This window comes from Erpetoichthys calabaricus, chromosome 2 (assembly GCF_900747795.2).
Source record: "Erpetoichthys calabaricus chromosome 2, fErpCal1.3, whole genome shotgun sequence".
NCBI lineage: Eukaryota > Metazoa > Chordata > Cladistia > Polypteriformes > Polypteridae > Erpetoichthys > Erpetoichthys calabaricus.
Window position 1 is genome coordinate 106,644,609 of NC_041395.2, and position 16,432 is coordinate 106,661,040.

The following is a 16,432-nucleotide window of genomic DNA, read 5'->3' on the forward strand; positions in this document are numbered from 1 at the left end:
GAGGGTCCTGGAGTTATAAAAGCACTGTGTTCCAGATGTCTCGAACCTGGGAGAACATATCGGCCAGCTATACTATGGAGAGGATTGCAACAGCTAGTGTTGGAGCCAGTGGTATGAAAATGGAACACACCTTGCACCAAGAGCTCGGCTACAGACTCTCCCCCATTGGTCTTCACCCTGTAGTGGCCACAGTCCTCTTTTGTTACATCGTTAATGATCAGGTAATGCTTTTTCCCATCTTTCTTGAAGCGATACTTGAAGGTTTCTTCACGAGTCAGTTCAACTCCATCTTTCTCCCTGGGACGCAAGGAAAAACATTTTACATGCAGAAAGTGAGACATAAGTTAAGGCAGATGTATTTACAGTGGAGTCAAGCTTGCAGCCAGAGCAAAAAATGATGGTGACGTGGTGCTCAGGTGGTGCCCCCACATCATTTTTTGCAATCAAGATTTGTGGTTACAGAAACTGTAATTGCATTATTTGTGACTTGGTGCGTTTTGCTGCTTTTTGCTTTGACCTTCATCATGGTTACCGCACTGATCTGATATCCATCAGTTGACATTCAGTCCTTCAGCCTTACCTGAGGGATTAAAGAATCAAGCTCATCAGGTATCCTGTGCCCTCATACATTCTTGTTATGCTTTGCCCTGGAATATGGCTGTGAATTGCTTGTTGGCCAAACATGCAAGTAATTATTTCACTGTACTCTGTACATATGATGATGCTACTACTTCTACATCCTTAGGCTGCTTATTTAATAAATGTAACCATATGGTATTGTGGCCACAAGTGGATTAGAAACTTACCACTTGACCTGTGCACCTTCCTCAGAGACCTCACATTCAAACTCCACTCTCTCCCCCTTCATCACCATCTGGTCCTCCAGGGCATGAATGATCAGGACAGGTGGCTCTATGGAGAACAGATTAAGTTGAATCAGTGTAAAAATACTGATTTATTCTGCTTCCCCTTATATTATTGCAGTCACGCTAATGCAGAGATGCAACCCACCTTTAACGAACAATTCTGTGAAACACTTCTCATCACCGATGACACACTGATAAGCTGCATCATCAGCCAGTGAGCAGTGGTTGATGGTGAGGATTTTTTTGTTACCCACATTTTCAAAGATGTATCTAACTTGGGCAGAGAAGAAGAGTTATAGGATATCTGACGTTGGGAGCTCACAAACAAAGACCAAGTTTGACGGTAGAGAACAATCAAAGCAAACGTTAGAGGTCGAGGATAACACACAGCACTGTGACACACTCTTGTAGGTTCCCTAAAGTACAAAGTGAACAGTATGGAACTGGCATGCAAATCCTTTTTAATAATGAACTGATACATGGAGACCTTAAATAAAGATGGGTGAATGAACATAAAACCATATTCTGAAGAAAAAACAAAAATCTCTCTTGTGAGAAATACCAATACAGTGCCAAATTTCACATTTGTCTTTAGCCAAGCCATACACTGAGGCACACCCTGTTGTATTATGAAGGCAGCAGCAGCAATGAAGCTGCCGTATTTATGGTATATTAAGAAAATTTTATTTTTTAAGCAACTATCACTCACCATACTGTCCCTTAAAATAGGAGTGGTGATATTAGTTATGAGAGTGAGTTGTACTCCAAGCCCTTCATTCATGTACCATGTGTAATTGTCATGTTTCAGGCAGCATTTCTACCCTGGCTGGCGTTAGAAGCTGTGTTTCTTGTTCATATTGACTATGTAATTTATTTGTATTAATGTTTCTTTTATTTATTATGTTCATGTTTCTTTGTGTGTATTTGTAAAGAGGAATGGCTTAGGTTAAGTCCCATGTGTTTTGTGGGTGGTTCCCCAAGGGGTGGGGCCACCTGCCAATCACCATCAGTTCCTGCCCTCCACCCTATTTAAGGGAGGGCCTTCCACAGTTCCTAGTGGTTCATTATGATTTTGTTATGGAGCGGAGTGTTCTTTTGTTACTGTGCTTGTGCTTTTTGATTTCTGGATTTTTTTTAAATCTGTGCTCACTTTTCGACTGCGATTTTTGGATTCTATATTGGGACTTTGTTGCCTGTGGATTGCCTTGCCTATTCAGGCAATTCCTTTGTGCTCTTAGGAGCCTTGGGCATTGAAAAGCCTTTTGTTGAAATAAACGTTTTATCTTATAAACTTTTTTCAAGGCCCTTTTTGTGTCTAGTCAAGGTTGTGATGGTGTTCTCCAGCCCTAGAGAGCAACCAGTGAAAGTGCTTTTGGGACTTGTGCTTGTGGGACTCCCAAGTCATGCCAATAATAAATCACTGGTAGCACTAAGTACTGTTAAGTGTCAGCAGTTACAGTTCCTCTTTGAGATCAGTAAAGGTATCAGCATGCAGAAATCTAAAAAATGCCCTTAAAATACTTTAGCACAGGCTCAGAAGCACAATGCAAGAGTACACCCCTAGGTGCTTGTTCGCTTTATACTCCTCCATCCTTAATTGTGTGATTCCTGTAAAGTTAGTGTTACCATATAACAAGACTAGCAGTGTGGAGGTACAGGCAAGTAGCAAGAGGATGGAGGTGCCGGGGTGGAGTCCATACTTATACTAGTCAGTAGATGCTTAATGGGCTTAATTAATGAGTAGGTGATGCACTCTGGTGACAGTATAGAGGAGACCTTTGCTGGCCAGCTAGGCTATATGTTGAGATACTCCACATGTGCCCAATAGTAGTCTAAAGAACTTTGGAACTTCCCAGTCACTTCTTTCTATAGAGTCCTGTCAACCTTTTGTGCAGCCCAGTAATTCAATATTCTGTTACATTCTTGTTAAACTCAGGAACTTGGAAATGAAAGGAACAGTACACAAGTGTTCAAAAGAGTTTCCCAAAAATAAGAACTCACTTGCTGCGGGGGAATCCAATGTGACACCAGGAACAAGAGGCAGATTGGGGAAAGAAAAAGAAGACAGACAGAACAGTGAATGAGTGTAGAGAAGCATTTCCACCTATGAAAAGAGATGAATGGATTTCGGAGTGGAGTACAGAGATGCCCCTACCTGCCGCTCATCTGAATTTCTTGTCCATTCTTCAGCCATTTCACTTCAGCGTTAGGATTGGCCACTTCCACCATTAGCTTAATTTTATGACCTTTATCTATCTGATAGGCTGGGTCTAACTTCTTTAGAAAAGCTGAGAGAGATGGGAGATGAAATCAGTTAGAGGCACATGGGGTAACTACTTTATCTTTCCAGGTTGTCATTCCTAGGTTTCCCAGACAGAAGCAAAACCATTTAGCACTCTGTGTATTCGTTTAAACTCCGTCAATGCTGAGTAACAAGCAGCTCACCTGTTCCTTTCTTTTCTTCCTTCTTCATTCTCTTCAGCCGTTTCAGCATGCCACGTAGGTCAGTAATGCCATACTGGAAAGCAATCTTCTCATAGGCTGAAGCTGGAGCGTTGCGAAGGATTTCCCAAACATCAATATCCGGTTCTGTGCTGATGGCTGCAGCACTGAAGGAAGAGGAGACCCATGTTAGTGAAAGCTGAAGAAGATTCGTTTCATAAATGTATCTTAAAGAAAGATGTTGTCTCCCATCAGCTATTCTAACTTTGATATGTTGACCTGTCCATCTATCCAGTCACATCATTAATTGGTTTCTTCACTTATCCAACTATCAGCCTATTGTTTCTAATTCATGTGTTGTTTCATCCTGTCTTTTATCCAGTTATGAGTTTAATTATTCAGTCCATTTTGTCCTCTGTCTCTTCACTCGTCATCTACTTTTACGTCTATTATACTCAGAATTATTTAAGAATACTTTAAAGTCACTTCTGTTTTTGTTGTCTGGTGCCTCCTCACTCACCAGCATGAGGAAACCCCAATATATGATATACCGTTTGACTCGTCTTGATGTCTAGTTATGCAAGACATCTAGCTTTTTGGGGTTCCCCACTCACTACTTTTGGGCTTCTAGATGCAAACAACTACAATTTGTAGGCCATTTTAGACCATACTATGTGCAGAAAATGACACACGTATGATAAAGAGTCAACCAATACGTGTCTTCAGCAAAAATGATTAGAAGGACTTGAAGTTGTGCAACTCACATGAAATGACCCCTGGGGTTTATCCCTAATGGGATACATGGGGTCAAATTTACTCCTTTTTACAAACCTTTCAAAAAACAGGGAACAGTAATAACGGCATTAGGAGTGTCGTTTTATGCTACTGTGACTACCAATATGATAATATTTTTGAAATTTGACTCTTAACTGGTCGTCCTAGCCCTCTAAGAGCCAGTCTGTGAAGTTTAAAAATGACAAATTTCAAATGTAAGCATGTGGGGTATCATTTTAGACTATTTCAAGGTTAGTGACTACAACTATGATGTTATTTTTGATTTTGGATCTTTTCTACATATCCAGCCCACTATGGAACTCTGTTGGTGGTGGAAAATGAAAAGTGTTTAGACATTTTAATATTTCAAATATTTGATGCAACTATTCCTGTTTAGTATTTAATTGTACCACATGAAGAAAATCATTACATTTCTTATAAACTCCTTGTCAGACTTCTTTATGTATTTGTCCATTTTTGGATTAAGGCCCTTTGCGACCACAGATTGGAATAAGCAGGTATAGTGATGGATGGATGGATGGATGGATGGGCGGATGGATGGATCTGTCTCTCTTTTCCAGTGATTCTCAATAACTTTCTGCAAAGAGCCATAGCTTTATATGTTTGAAAGTGGGCCACACATAAAGATGCCACTGTCTTTACCTGACACAAATGTAGAAGATCAGGCCTTCACACAAAAACAGAACATGTGTGTCATTCTGCTAGTGAGTAATGTATACTTAATAACTAGAAACACTCTCTGCAATGGGCTATTAAATAAAATTGTTAATTCTTCATAAGTGAAAATGCTTGTGGTGATGCGATAGTTGATTGGATGTTTAAATCAGATAGAGGCGAGTGAAAGCATAATAAAGTTGTGATCCCAGATGACTGCCTACAAGACTTGCTTCAAAGCCTGACTAAGTTTGGCACATTGCAGAGGAGGTGCGCCCACATGTACCGTATAACTGAGCCAAAGACTGATGGCCTTTACACACAGAAGTCACAGCTGGTGACCAGCTACTGCATGTCTTTCAACAATTCCTATACAGAAATCAACAGTTGTTTTGTAGGTTGATAAGCTCCTCTTAAAATAAATTACAAAGTATTTTGAAATTCTTCATTTTCTCCACATGGAAAGTAAACATACTATGCAACATACCAAACCTTTTCAGAATAAATAAAATGTGAGTAAACTTCCTCTCCCGTATGGCTTTAAGATGGATCTGAACCTCTCCCTCTCTCATTCTCGGTCCCAAGGTCCTTTCACATGTCCCATTCAAGCTTTGAAACTGAAAATAGCCACCATCTTTCGTTTGCACTGCAAACAGTTCTAGTTTCATTTTGAAACGTTCAACACTATACCCCATGTTCTTGACACGTTCTTCTTCCCTTATGCCTTGCAATTTTTGATTCAGCTTATTCAGGTGAGCTGCGGGGTCATTTGGCAATGACAAATTAATTTTGTCCTTCAATTCTGAAAACCGGTTTGTTTTGTTAATGTCACAGGCACAACAGTTGACTTGAAGTAGTAAAGGCAGAAATCGGCTGAGAACCTTTCCCTAACTTTAGGGTGGAGTGGTGGCTCTGAGGCTAAGGATCTGCGCTGGTATCCCGAAGGTTGCCGGTTCGAATCCCCGTCACTGCCAAAAAAAAAAGACCACTGCTCTGCTGGGCCCTTGAGCAAGGCCCTTAACCTGTAATTGCTCCAGGGGCGCTGTACAATGGCTGACCCTGCGCTCTGACCCCAAGGGGTATGCGAAAACTACCAAATTCCTAATACAAGAAATTGTATAAGGCGAAATAAAAAACAAAAAAAAAAAAAAAAAAACTTAATCATCTCACTTCACTCTGAAGAACATCACAAGACACCAGCAGCTGGACAAGTAATGACATGAATCTGTGATATAACAGCAGCTGAGTGTGAATAACGCTGGCCACTTCAGCCACAATGTCCATTACTCTGACGAGGCGTCTGTAGTATATTGTAGTCTGGACCTTTGGAGATTCCATAGTGATAAGGAATTATGGGTATTGGGGAGCTTAAAGGAAGTGACATAAAATATAAGACTGTGCAACGTGTAATCTAAAAAAGGGACCTGTTAAAGTTTATTACCTTGAACCTGTCTCCGTCTTCTTCCTTTTTATTGGTACAATATTATTGTCCATAGATATAACAGCGTCCTTCAGCTAATTTACTGCACAAGACCTTTCAGAGTATGCAAAAACGAAACTTAAAATAACTAGGATAAGAATTGCATTATTTTACTGACAAGACCCCTGTGCTTTCCTGTCATAGCAGGAGCACCATCTGGTGTGACTGAAACCAAGGGGACATTTAAGTCCTTTGCGAGTGTCACAATTTGCCCTGTGAATGAATGCCCTTGCCATGAGTTCTGCTGTGCAGTGATTCTAAAGAGTAAATCTGCAGTTATTTTGAAAGACACATGGCCTTAATACAAAGCTGTGTAACATCCTCTAAATCTACCATCCTCTCAATTTGTGTCTTGCTAACCTCAGTGCAGCAGCTGAGCTGTTTTGTCAGAAATTTCGACATTATGCTGAGTTCACTGTGCCATCGCTCAGTTGCCAAGTCTTCATCTGGTAAATATTGTTACATGTGCGGTGTGAGCTGCTGCTCATATCCTCAGATATGGTGGTTTGCTGTGTTTAGCCAACAGCTCTGAAATTTCAAATGTGCTTGCATTACTGCCTAGAGCGCTCGTAAACTCACTCGTAGGGTTAGAGGCTCCGTTATGGCTTACTTGAAGTTGCTCAGCCAAATGTTCCTGTCCTTTCTCTGTTTGTGTCTGTCAGTCTCTGTGACCATTTTTGTCCATTTATGTATTATTTGTGGCAGGATTGGCACCCTCACACTGCCCCACTCCATTTGAACTAGTGTGGTGCTGAGGTGTCACCCACTGGACGGCTGCACTCGGGTCCTAATCTGGGATCCTGAGGTGGTTCGTGGTGTGGTGGGCGCAGCAACATGCTGTAGCAGTGCACACTCTCAACCTCTAGATATTATTTGCCCAGTCTTTTACAGAATTATTATTCATTCATGAATTAGTTCCTGTCCATTCATGTATAATTTTGATTAATGCGTCCAACTATCACATGAATTTTGACTGTGTGTCCACCTAACTATTACTAACAGACAAAGAAAGGCAGGATGCGAAGAGAAAGGAAGCAGACAGTGTAGCCGTGAAACTCTTGAGAAGCATCTGAGCCTTTTCCTTGAGAAGCATCTGAGTCAGCGGCCATTCTGCTAAGAGGAGGTGCCCAGAAGCCATTCTGATCACTAATAACAGGAAAGAAAAAATGATCTCTCCGACAAGTTCCCACTTTTCAGTTTAGAATCCACAAACCAGACATCCTCAATCCATATGCATGTACGTGTGAAGCTTTAAAGAAATGATCATTGTAAAAAGCAACAGAATTAAATGAGAGACTTGGCAGGCAAACACCCCAGGAATAGACACATGCAAATATATGTTGTAAATAAATAAATAAAAACAGCAATACTAATATCTTACCTGTTGGTGGACTTCAAAAAACTGCTGCACTCAGGTAAGTCGTAGAATCCAGGAAAGCAAACCAGCACACGTTAATAGACATCTTACAACACAAGTAACATGTTAAGACAGTCTAGCACACTTGATCCTGCTGGAACACCACAACCACTCAAGAGAAGTGGCAGCACTTTTATTATTTTTGGTGTTGATAACTTTGGTTTGACTTGAAGATAAGCAGCTAGTAGCATTAGAGAAGCCAGTTTGTTCAAACAGTGGCCCACCCTGGGACAAGAGGGGTCACTGTCACTAATGGTATCGTCTCTTTTTGTTCCCACAGCCAGAAAAAGATGCTCAGTGAGGGCAAATGACCTCGCCCCTTCTGGTCAGAGGACTATAAATCTGAGGCGCACACAGAAGGTGGTGTCTCATTCTGGACTGATGCTTAAGAGAGACGGAGCTCTGAACCAGACCTGATCTCCTTAATTACTCTTTATTATGAGCTACGCTTATTATATGCAGCATTGTGTGCCGCTTCTGTTACTTTGAAAATTAAACAGGGTGACCCAGCAGGCGCCCCGACATTTCTTTGGATCAGTTATCATACCTCGCACAACCACAACAGTCACATGTTTTTATAATATATTTGAAGAGGACATAATGGGCTGGTTCTAAGTTTGCAACAGTAAACTGCAAAACCACCAGATACTGCAGGAAATGTGGACCAAAGGGAGGTCTTAAATATATTGCATGGCCTGCATGTCCAAAGAAACAAAACGTCGTTGCCATTGTAAAACATAGCACCCACCTCACCCATTTTTATCAAAGAGTTGATGTTGTTAAAAGGACCATTGGTTATACGCAGGTTTAACCCAACCTCCATGCTTGACCACACTTCATTATTGCTGTTCTTCCTAAGGCTTCTCATGGCCTTGCTGTGCTCTGCTGTGTCCACTGCCTGCAATGATTGTTCAAATGGGATATGAGGCACCATTGCCCTCACATCCCCAGCGATATTAACTAGTTTTTGTCAAACTGGCTTACCCTGCAGTCTGTTCAACTGCGCCTGCTCCACCTGCCCTGACACTGCCTTTATCAGGTCATCCCAGGTTCTTACCGATGGACATGCTACATTTCTGCATTTCAATTTCATTCATACAACAACCTGGCCACACAAATACTGAAAATCAGGTTCAGTCATACCGAGTTGCTTAGATGACTGACAAATGCATTATCGAGGCATTCTTGATTTGCTACAGTAACAGTACAAGTGACCCGAGGTCACCATGATCCAAATGATGTAGGTGCGTGGACACATTTCTTTCCTTATTTTTAAAGCAGTGGCTATGTTAAAGTGGACAAACCTCCAGTCAGGAGCTTTGAAATCTGACCTGCCACACAGATGACACTTTTTTTGTAATCTATCCAAAGTTATTTATATTTGGATAGTTATGGTCAGGTAGGTTTAGACCAGGGGTCCCCAACATCCGGTCCTGGAGGGTCCCAGTGGCTGCAGGTTTTCCTTCTAGCCCTTTTCTTAATGAGTGACCCGTTTTTGCTGCTAAATAACGTCTTTTGAATTAATTTTATTTGACTTGCTCTTGAAGACTCAGACCCCTTGTTACTTTTAGCAGCCAAACAATAATGAGATACAAAATGAGCCAAAATATGACCAGCAAACTGTGTCCATCATACAATATCTGAAAAGAAAGAAAGATGAAGGTCTCAGGAATGTTGATCTGCTCAGGTCCCCAAAACATTTTGACAGTGCTCTTAGAAAAGAGAAAATCAACAATTTCAGAAATGTATGCAATTGCATAATGAGAGCAGCAACAAGCCATGGAATTAAAGGATTGGGTTAAATTAACAACAAGAATCAGAGTCTAATTAAACAACTGGTTGGAGCAAAATTGGTTGGAGTTTGAGGCCCTGACTTTGTTGGTCTTCTGTTGGCTCACTCACTTCATGTTTCATTTCTGTTTGGGTGCCACTTAAGGAAAGAAATAAAGCAATTCAGAGGAACAAATCTTAAATAACAAGTCAATTAAAATAATTCAAAAGAAGTTAACTAGCAGCAAAAACAGATCACTAATTAAGAAAAGGGTAACAATGAAAACCTGCAGCCACTGCGGCCCTCCAGGACTGGAGTTAGAGGCCTCTTTTGTTTACATCATACACAGATCTTCCTAACGCAAAAACCAAAAGACAAAGCAAAGTGAAAAATCTAAATAAATAATAAAGAATACCAAAATCAAATCATGACTCTCTCAAAATGCTGTGTTTTTCCCCCTGAGGTCTTTGCTGGACTGAAGCACTCCAACTATGAGCCACACTGCTTACACGGGCTATTGTCATTGCTGTTATTAGCTCATCATGTGGGTATGAACAATGGTGGCATCACATGACAATAAACTGGAGGCAGAACAAATAACCAAAAAAATGTATAAGGCACCCATTCCTGTTGGCATAGTAAGTCTGGACACTCAAGTGTATTAGGAAGGCCACTAAGACAGGGAGCCAGACCTGAGGCAATGGTGAACAGAATAGAGCTATTGTCTCTTTATCCTGGGACACACCTTTTGTCATACCTGTCACTTTCTTGGTTTACTTTTGACTATGAATCAGATAGGACAAGTATTAAAATTACTGCTCTTTTCACTTTGAAACTGGCTCCTTAGTACCAGCTCTGATAACTGCTGGTCCACAAAGTCATTTCTAGATTTTGAAATATTAGTGCTGCCACTTGAAGCTAATTAAACTGTTATGTGCTGCTTACAGTATATCTACTTTTTTCCCTTGCACATTCATGCAAATGTCTCCAATTCGAGGTAAAGTGGCAGTGAATTAAACCAGTAGAGTGTTCTGTGATGATTGCAGGATAACTCGTTCCATGCATCTCCTCTGGAAACTGAAACAACAAGCATGCTGTGTAACTCAGGACCGGGTTAGTGAGCAGGCAAAAAAAAAAAGTTTCTAAAAACCGAAGCTTACACTGCAGTAGTGGATCAGGGAAGTGTGGAAAACTGCCGTGCAAATCCAGAAAAGAAGCCACTTGGTGACTGGGAAATGGAGGAAAGGCTTCTGGTTGCTAAGCATCTGTGAGGTTATGATTCACAGCTGGTCACCAAGTCTTTATAAAGTCTTTATAAAGCTGTTTGTGTTCCACCCATTGGGTTTCATGGTACTTGGTAAGTGGGTTTTGTTAGTTAGCACATGTGCCAAGTGTACGCACACTGAAGGAACCACAGCATGTTGAAGGCCAGTGATCACAAGCTTACAGCAATCGGTGCTAGAATTTATGTTTTCAGCCTACAAGACTATAACCTTTCTGAACTTGAAATCCGAGAACTAAAAGCATCTCTGCATGATCTGCAGTTAGGGCAGGAATACAAAGGAAGGCAGGAAGAAATCACTGAGGAAGAGCTGACATTCAATGCTAACCAGCAGTCAACAAGGACTGAAATCACCCACTTTTGTGTTCAAGTGCCAACTGCTCTTAATACAAGTCTAAAAATGCCTGGCAAGTAACATTCTGTCATGAAGGAAAAGTTTGGTATTTTTGAAATCAAAGTGTTGGTTTTTTTCACATTTATTGCTGTCACAGGTGGCTGGGTGCGGTCAGCAATCAGCCACCTATTTAAGGATCCGCCTCCCTGCAATCAAGGCCGGAGTCGGGTGAGGAGGAAGACGAGGTCGGTGCAGAGGAGGCGAGGAGAGGCCCTGTGTTTAGAGAAGAGACGGCTAGAAGAGAAGCCGGGATTGTGAGAGACTGTGGGGGGTGTTTGGTGGCGGTGCACATAGTGACTTTGTATATAGTAGTGTTGTGAATAAACGTGGTGATGAGTGAATCGGTGTCCGCCTGTGTGTGTCCGGGCCGTCCTATTTCACATTGCATTATATTTATTTCCACTGGAAACTATTCATACGTTTAAAAAAATCCACGTCTTCCTCAGCAGCTTACAATTCTGGTCAATAGGACACCAGAAATGAATGTGAAACAAAAGCTTTAAAGCTTACTGAATACATCTTGTTTGAAGCCAAGACTCCTCCAGAGTATTGATAGATGTTTAGAGATGACGCATATACAGTATTTGAAAAGTCTGCACTCAGATTTTATTTTGCAAATGCACTGTATCATTTGTTATTAAGAGATTCCACAATTTTAGAGAAGTCCAGCTGTCTTGTCTCTACGTGACACCCTTTCACCCCTAGCACTCTGGTGGTTGGTAGCTGACTGCAGGAATGTAGCAATTGCAGCCATACCTTGAATGATTTGAAGTCTCAAGATATATACCTTTTCCCAGTGAAGTTTTACATTTTTTCCCTAAGGATTTAGACAAAAATTAGAAAAAGATGGTGAAATATGATGTGTATAAGTTGAAAAACTTTAATGAGAAACTTCAACTTATTGATGATGAAAGAAAAATGACAGACAGGCCTGTAGCTATATAGTGAGGCCCAGGAGATGAGACGCCCACATCATTCTACTGCCTACTAAGGACCAATGCCTTTGACGCTGAGAGGAGAGCTTACTGCTGTCACTATGACTAAGCTCAGTGGTTTCTGTATTACTGAAGGAAATGGCTTCTCCAGCCCTCATTCATAGTGTTCATGCCGCAACCAGAGTTTTTGCCCTGGCTTAAGTTTATGCTTTGCTTATTCAATTGCTTTTGTTGTTGCTTAAATGTAAGAAGTTATATTTTATTCCTATGTTATTCCTATTATATTTTATTCCTATGTTATTCCTATTATATTTTATTCCTATGTTCGTTTCATCTCATCTCCATTTAATATTATGATATCCTTTGGACTGTTTAATTTTGTGATTTTTTAAGAATACATTTAGTTTTAGCTTTTTTTTTTTTTTAATGTGCCATACCATCTGTCAGTGGAACCTAAAGAGGTGGGGCCATCAAATTATGTAGCTGGTGAACTGTATTAAGCTGAAGTCAACGACAGATCAGCTTCTTTGGCCTTGTCTCTTTGTATGAATTCCGGTTTCTTGATTTTTGTATTCGGATTTGATTTTCTGGCTTTTGCCCTCTGCTCTCATTTGGAGGTATTGTTTTCCAGATTGTGATTTATGGAATTTGTTTGCTTTTAGGTTTAACCTTTTAGGAAAAATCTATGTTTTCTAATTTCTGTTTGTGTCTTAGTTTTGCTTGTTTCATTTCTGAATTCTTTTGAACAAAATGTTAAATACACTGCTCAAAAAAATTAAGGTAACACTTAATCATCAAGGCCTAACCCCAAATCATTTAAGCTTCAGGAAAATCAATCTGTCCAGTTTGGAAGCATTAGTGATTGTGAACTAACTTCACCTGCTTTGGTGCAAACGAAGGTGACAACAGGGGTACTGAGACACCCCCAAAAAGGGAATGGTTTTGCAGGTGGTGGCTAGACAACTGCTCTCTCCTTATCCTTCTTTCCTGCCTGGTTCTTCTGTAGTTTTGTGTTTTGCTAGTGTTCTCATCTCGCATGAGGTGGTACTTGTGGCTCATTCTGTTTGCACAGGTAGTCCAGCTCCTCCAGGATGGAAAATCCATACGTCCCGTTGAAAGGTTTTCTGGGTCTCCCAGCACAGCCACAAGAGCATGGAAGAGATACCAGGAGACAAACCATTACATGACGAGAGCTGGACAGTGCCGTAAGAGGGCATCAACCCCTCAGTAGGTGCAAGGAGAAACGGGATGAGTACATCCGGAGCTCTACAAAATGACCTCCAGCTGGCTACTGGTGTGCATGTTTCTGACCAAACTGTCAGAAACAGACTCCATGAGGGTGGCATGAGTTCCCAGAGTCCTCTAGTGGGATCTGTGTTCACAGCCCATCACTGTGCAGATCAATTGGCATTCACCAAAGAATACCACAATTGGCAGCTCCGCCATTGGTGCCCTGTTCTCTTCCAAGATGAGAGAAGGTTCACATTAGGCACATGTGACAGACATGAAAGAGTCTGGAGACGCAGTGGTGAACATTATGCAACCTCTTGGTGCAGGACCAAGCCTGGCCTTATATGGCCAGAGTGTGTAGGCAGGTCCTGGATGATGAAGATATTGATACCATTGACTGGCCCACAAGTTCTCCAAACCTGAATCCAATTGAGAATCTCTGGTATGTTATGTATCGATGCATCTGACTCTGCCAAGCAGCACCATGGACTGTCCAGGAGCTCAGTGATGTGCTGATCCATGTCTGGGAGGAGATTCCTAAGGACACCATCTGCTGTCTCATCAGGAGCATGCCCAGTCGTTGTCAGGAGTGCATTCAGGACCATGGGGGCCATACACATTACTGAGTCATATTATGAGTTACCATCATGATCAGCCTGTGATTTTAATTTTTGACTCTGATTTTCGGTATGGTGTTGAATCCAGCCCTCAATGGGTTGGTGATTTTGATTTCCATTGTCTGTTGTTACATTATTTTGTTCTGAACAAATGACACAGTATTACTCAGTAAAGGTTTTCCATTTGAATATTTCATTCATCGAGATGCAATGTGTGATTTAAGTATCCCCTTAATTTTTGGAGCAGTTTACAATTAACTTAATATTTTTTGTTTGGATTAGAGGATTTTAAGTTTTTTTTCAGGACATTCTGAGACTTTAAATAAGCCTTAGACCCATTTTAGACCTGTGCAGGCCTTGATGTCTGCCCGTTGCATTTGGTTGCATGCGGTGTGGACAATGCAGTGGGCCCAGACATGAAATAAGGGCAGGTCTGTCCTTTTGTTTTGTGGGCTACTCCACTGGAACTATCACATTATTTAGGGATTGACTTTAGAATTCCTTCACCATTGCTGATTTGGCTTTTTCCGTCTAGCAACATATATCTCCGGCTTGTGAAGTAGCCTATGTGGACATTATGCTGGGCCATGCAGGGCAACTCAACTGTTATAGAGTGCCTTGTGACATATGAGTCTGGACATGGAGCTATTGGTTGGAGGTTATGGGTTAGTGTTCACAGTCTCCAGTTAGGTCATGCTTCATTAGCTTCCATTACAAGATTTGTTTTTCTTACTCTCTGATGATAGTTGGTGATCAAACAAAGGGAACAACCCCAAAAAAAAGAAAAGAAATATGTTTATATTTGAGAATAAAGAAAGAGTGAAAGTTGAGCATCAGTGGAAAAGCAAATGACACAACTTTGCATAGCACATCAAGTGTGATACTAATACAGTGAGACTTTCTATTAGACATTTCACACAAAGGGTTTTGAGAATTAGGAACAAACTACTGAATCATGAAGCTGAACACATGGACAATGAGGAAGGACACACATCACGGAGGGGTTAACATGGCTGCTATGCAGTCCCATCCTCTGGTCACAAGCAAGGTCGTCACAAAGCCTGGGGAGACTTTTCAGAACCACAGGCTACTAAATCAGCACTCTGTCGTATCTGTCTCATTGTATATCATCACATTTATCCCTTTGTAGTTTACTCATGGTTTGTCCTTGTACTACTTTACAATAAATTTCATGTAAGACTAGAATGTTCCAGAAATTCTTAATAAATAGCATGAATTATAATAATGAATTAGGTGGCCTCTAATACAGTGCATCATTCTAAAGAGAGACTGAAGACCCAGTAGTCTTCCACAGCAAAAAAAATATCTGGATGAAATACAGCATTTAGACAAAATCCCTATAAGCAAACTAATCAAGCTTAATGGAGTGAAGGATATCAAAATGTTTACATTCTCACGTTTTGAGAACTTCCTGGTACCAAGGACAATTGTGCATTAATATAACCTGGCAGGTCTAATCACACTTCAGCACTAATGTGTCTATAATAGGGAGACTACGACTTTACATCTGTTCACTCACCTTTTCTTTAATAAAGCGCTGAAGTCGAGCTCTCCTGCCTCATCAGTTCCATCGCAGCTACTACACAAAGAAAGAAAAAGAGCATTATACATCTAGACTGCACCACGTTAACCCTTACCAATGAATAGGGGTGGAGAAACGGACACTGTACTGTCCATATGCAGTCACCTCAATCCTTCGGTTTAGTTTGGATAACCCTAACTCCTGAGTCTATTGCTTCATATTAAACTACCTGTAGAAGGTTAGATACTGTAGACGTTTACTGCCTCTCAAATGTAATAGACTTAACTGCAGAGAGCCCAGACAGCTGCTGTTTGTAAGCTTTTCAAACGCCGCAATATATACTGTAAATTCATTCACAGCTAGGCTTCAATTTGGGAAACTGAAGTTAGGAGGTTCCTAGGCAAGTCTTCCCAAGAAGACAGTCCATTCATTATTTTAGGTGACACCACAGAATAACTACAACAGAGAAATCAGCTTGCATACTCAAACCAGTTAAAGAATACATCAACAAGTAAGACAACTTGTGATTTTTAAAGCAGGATTGTCGTTCCAGTGAACTTGCAGAGGTTTTATTGTTAGTACAGAGAATGAGGACAGCGACAGTTCTGCTCTTTGCTCAATGACTATAGTAGTGGAAAATATCCATGAAAGTGTGTTCCTCCGCTGTTGATAGCCTGAACTCTTTGGAGTACAACAGCTAGAATACTCATTGGCAGGCTTATGTGTTTGTCAGCGTTACGTCATTTCTTCTGCTCAAGCTAGAAACAACACTTGTCTTGTTTGAATAGAACTGAAACAGACACTTCAGTGGACAGGCATTTGGTCCATATGTCAAATCTAATTCTGTAAAATCTGTTGCTGCTGCATCTTCAGTCTATTCAGAACGCTGCTTCTAGATTGTTAACCAGCTCCAGTAAGTGGTCTCACATTATTCCGATTTTATCTTCACTTTATTGGTTTGGGTGGAATTTAGATCCATTTTAAAATTTTAGTAATCACCTATAAA

General features: G+C 40.9%; 1 protein-coding gene across 1 annotated transcript in view; it reads right to left on the reverse strand.

Annotated features, from left to right (window-relative positions):
• The window catches only part of mybpc3 (myosin binding protein C3), a 92,438-nt gene that overhangs the window by 34,383 nt on the left and 41,623 nt on the right, over positions 1 to 16,432 (reverse strand). Inside the window, exons 8-16 of the mRNA XM_051923198.1 lie at positions 15,424 to 15,483; positions 14,617 to 14,619; positions 7,619 to 7,642; positions 3,312 to 3,475; positions 3,022 to 3,154; positions 2,868 to 2,870; positions 1,012 to 1,136; positions 807 to 912; positions 131 to 297 (exon numbers count right to left, since the gene is read on the reverse strand). Of these exons, the coding sequence (XP_051779158.1) occupies positions 131 to 297; positions 807 to 912; positions 1,012 to 1,136; positions 2,868 to 2,870; positions 3,022 to 3,154; positions 3,312 to 3,475; positions 7,619 to 7,642; positions 14,617 to 14,619; positions 15,424 to 15,483 (785 nt within the window). The remainder of the gene's footprint in view (positions 1 to 130; positions 298 to 806; positions 913 to 1,011; positions 1,137 to 2,867; positions 2,871 to 3,021; positions 3,155 to 3,311; positions 3,476 to 7,618; positions 7,643 to 14,616; positions 14,620 to 15,423; positions 15,484 to 16,432) is intronic.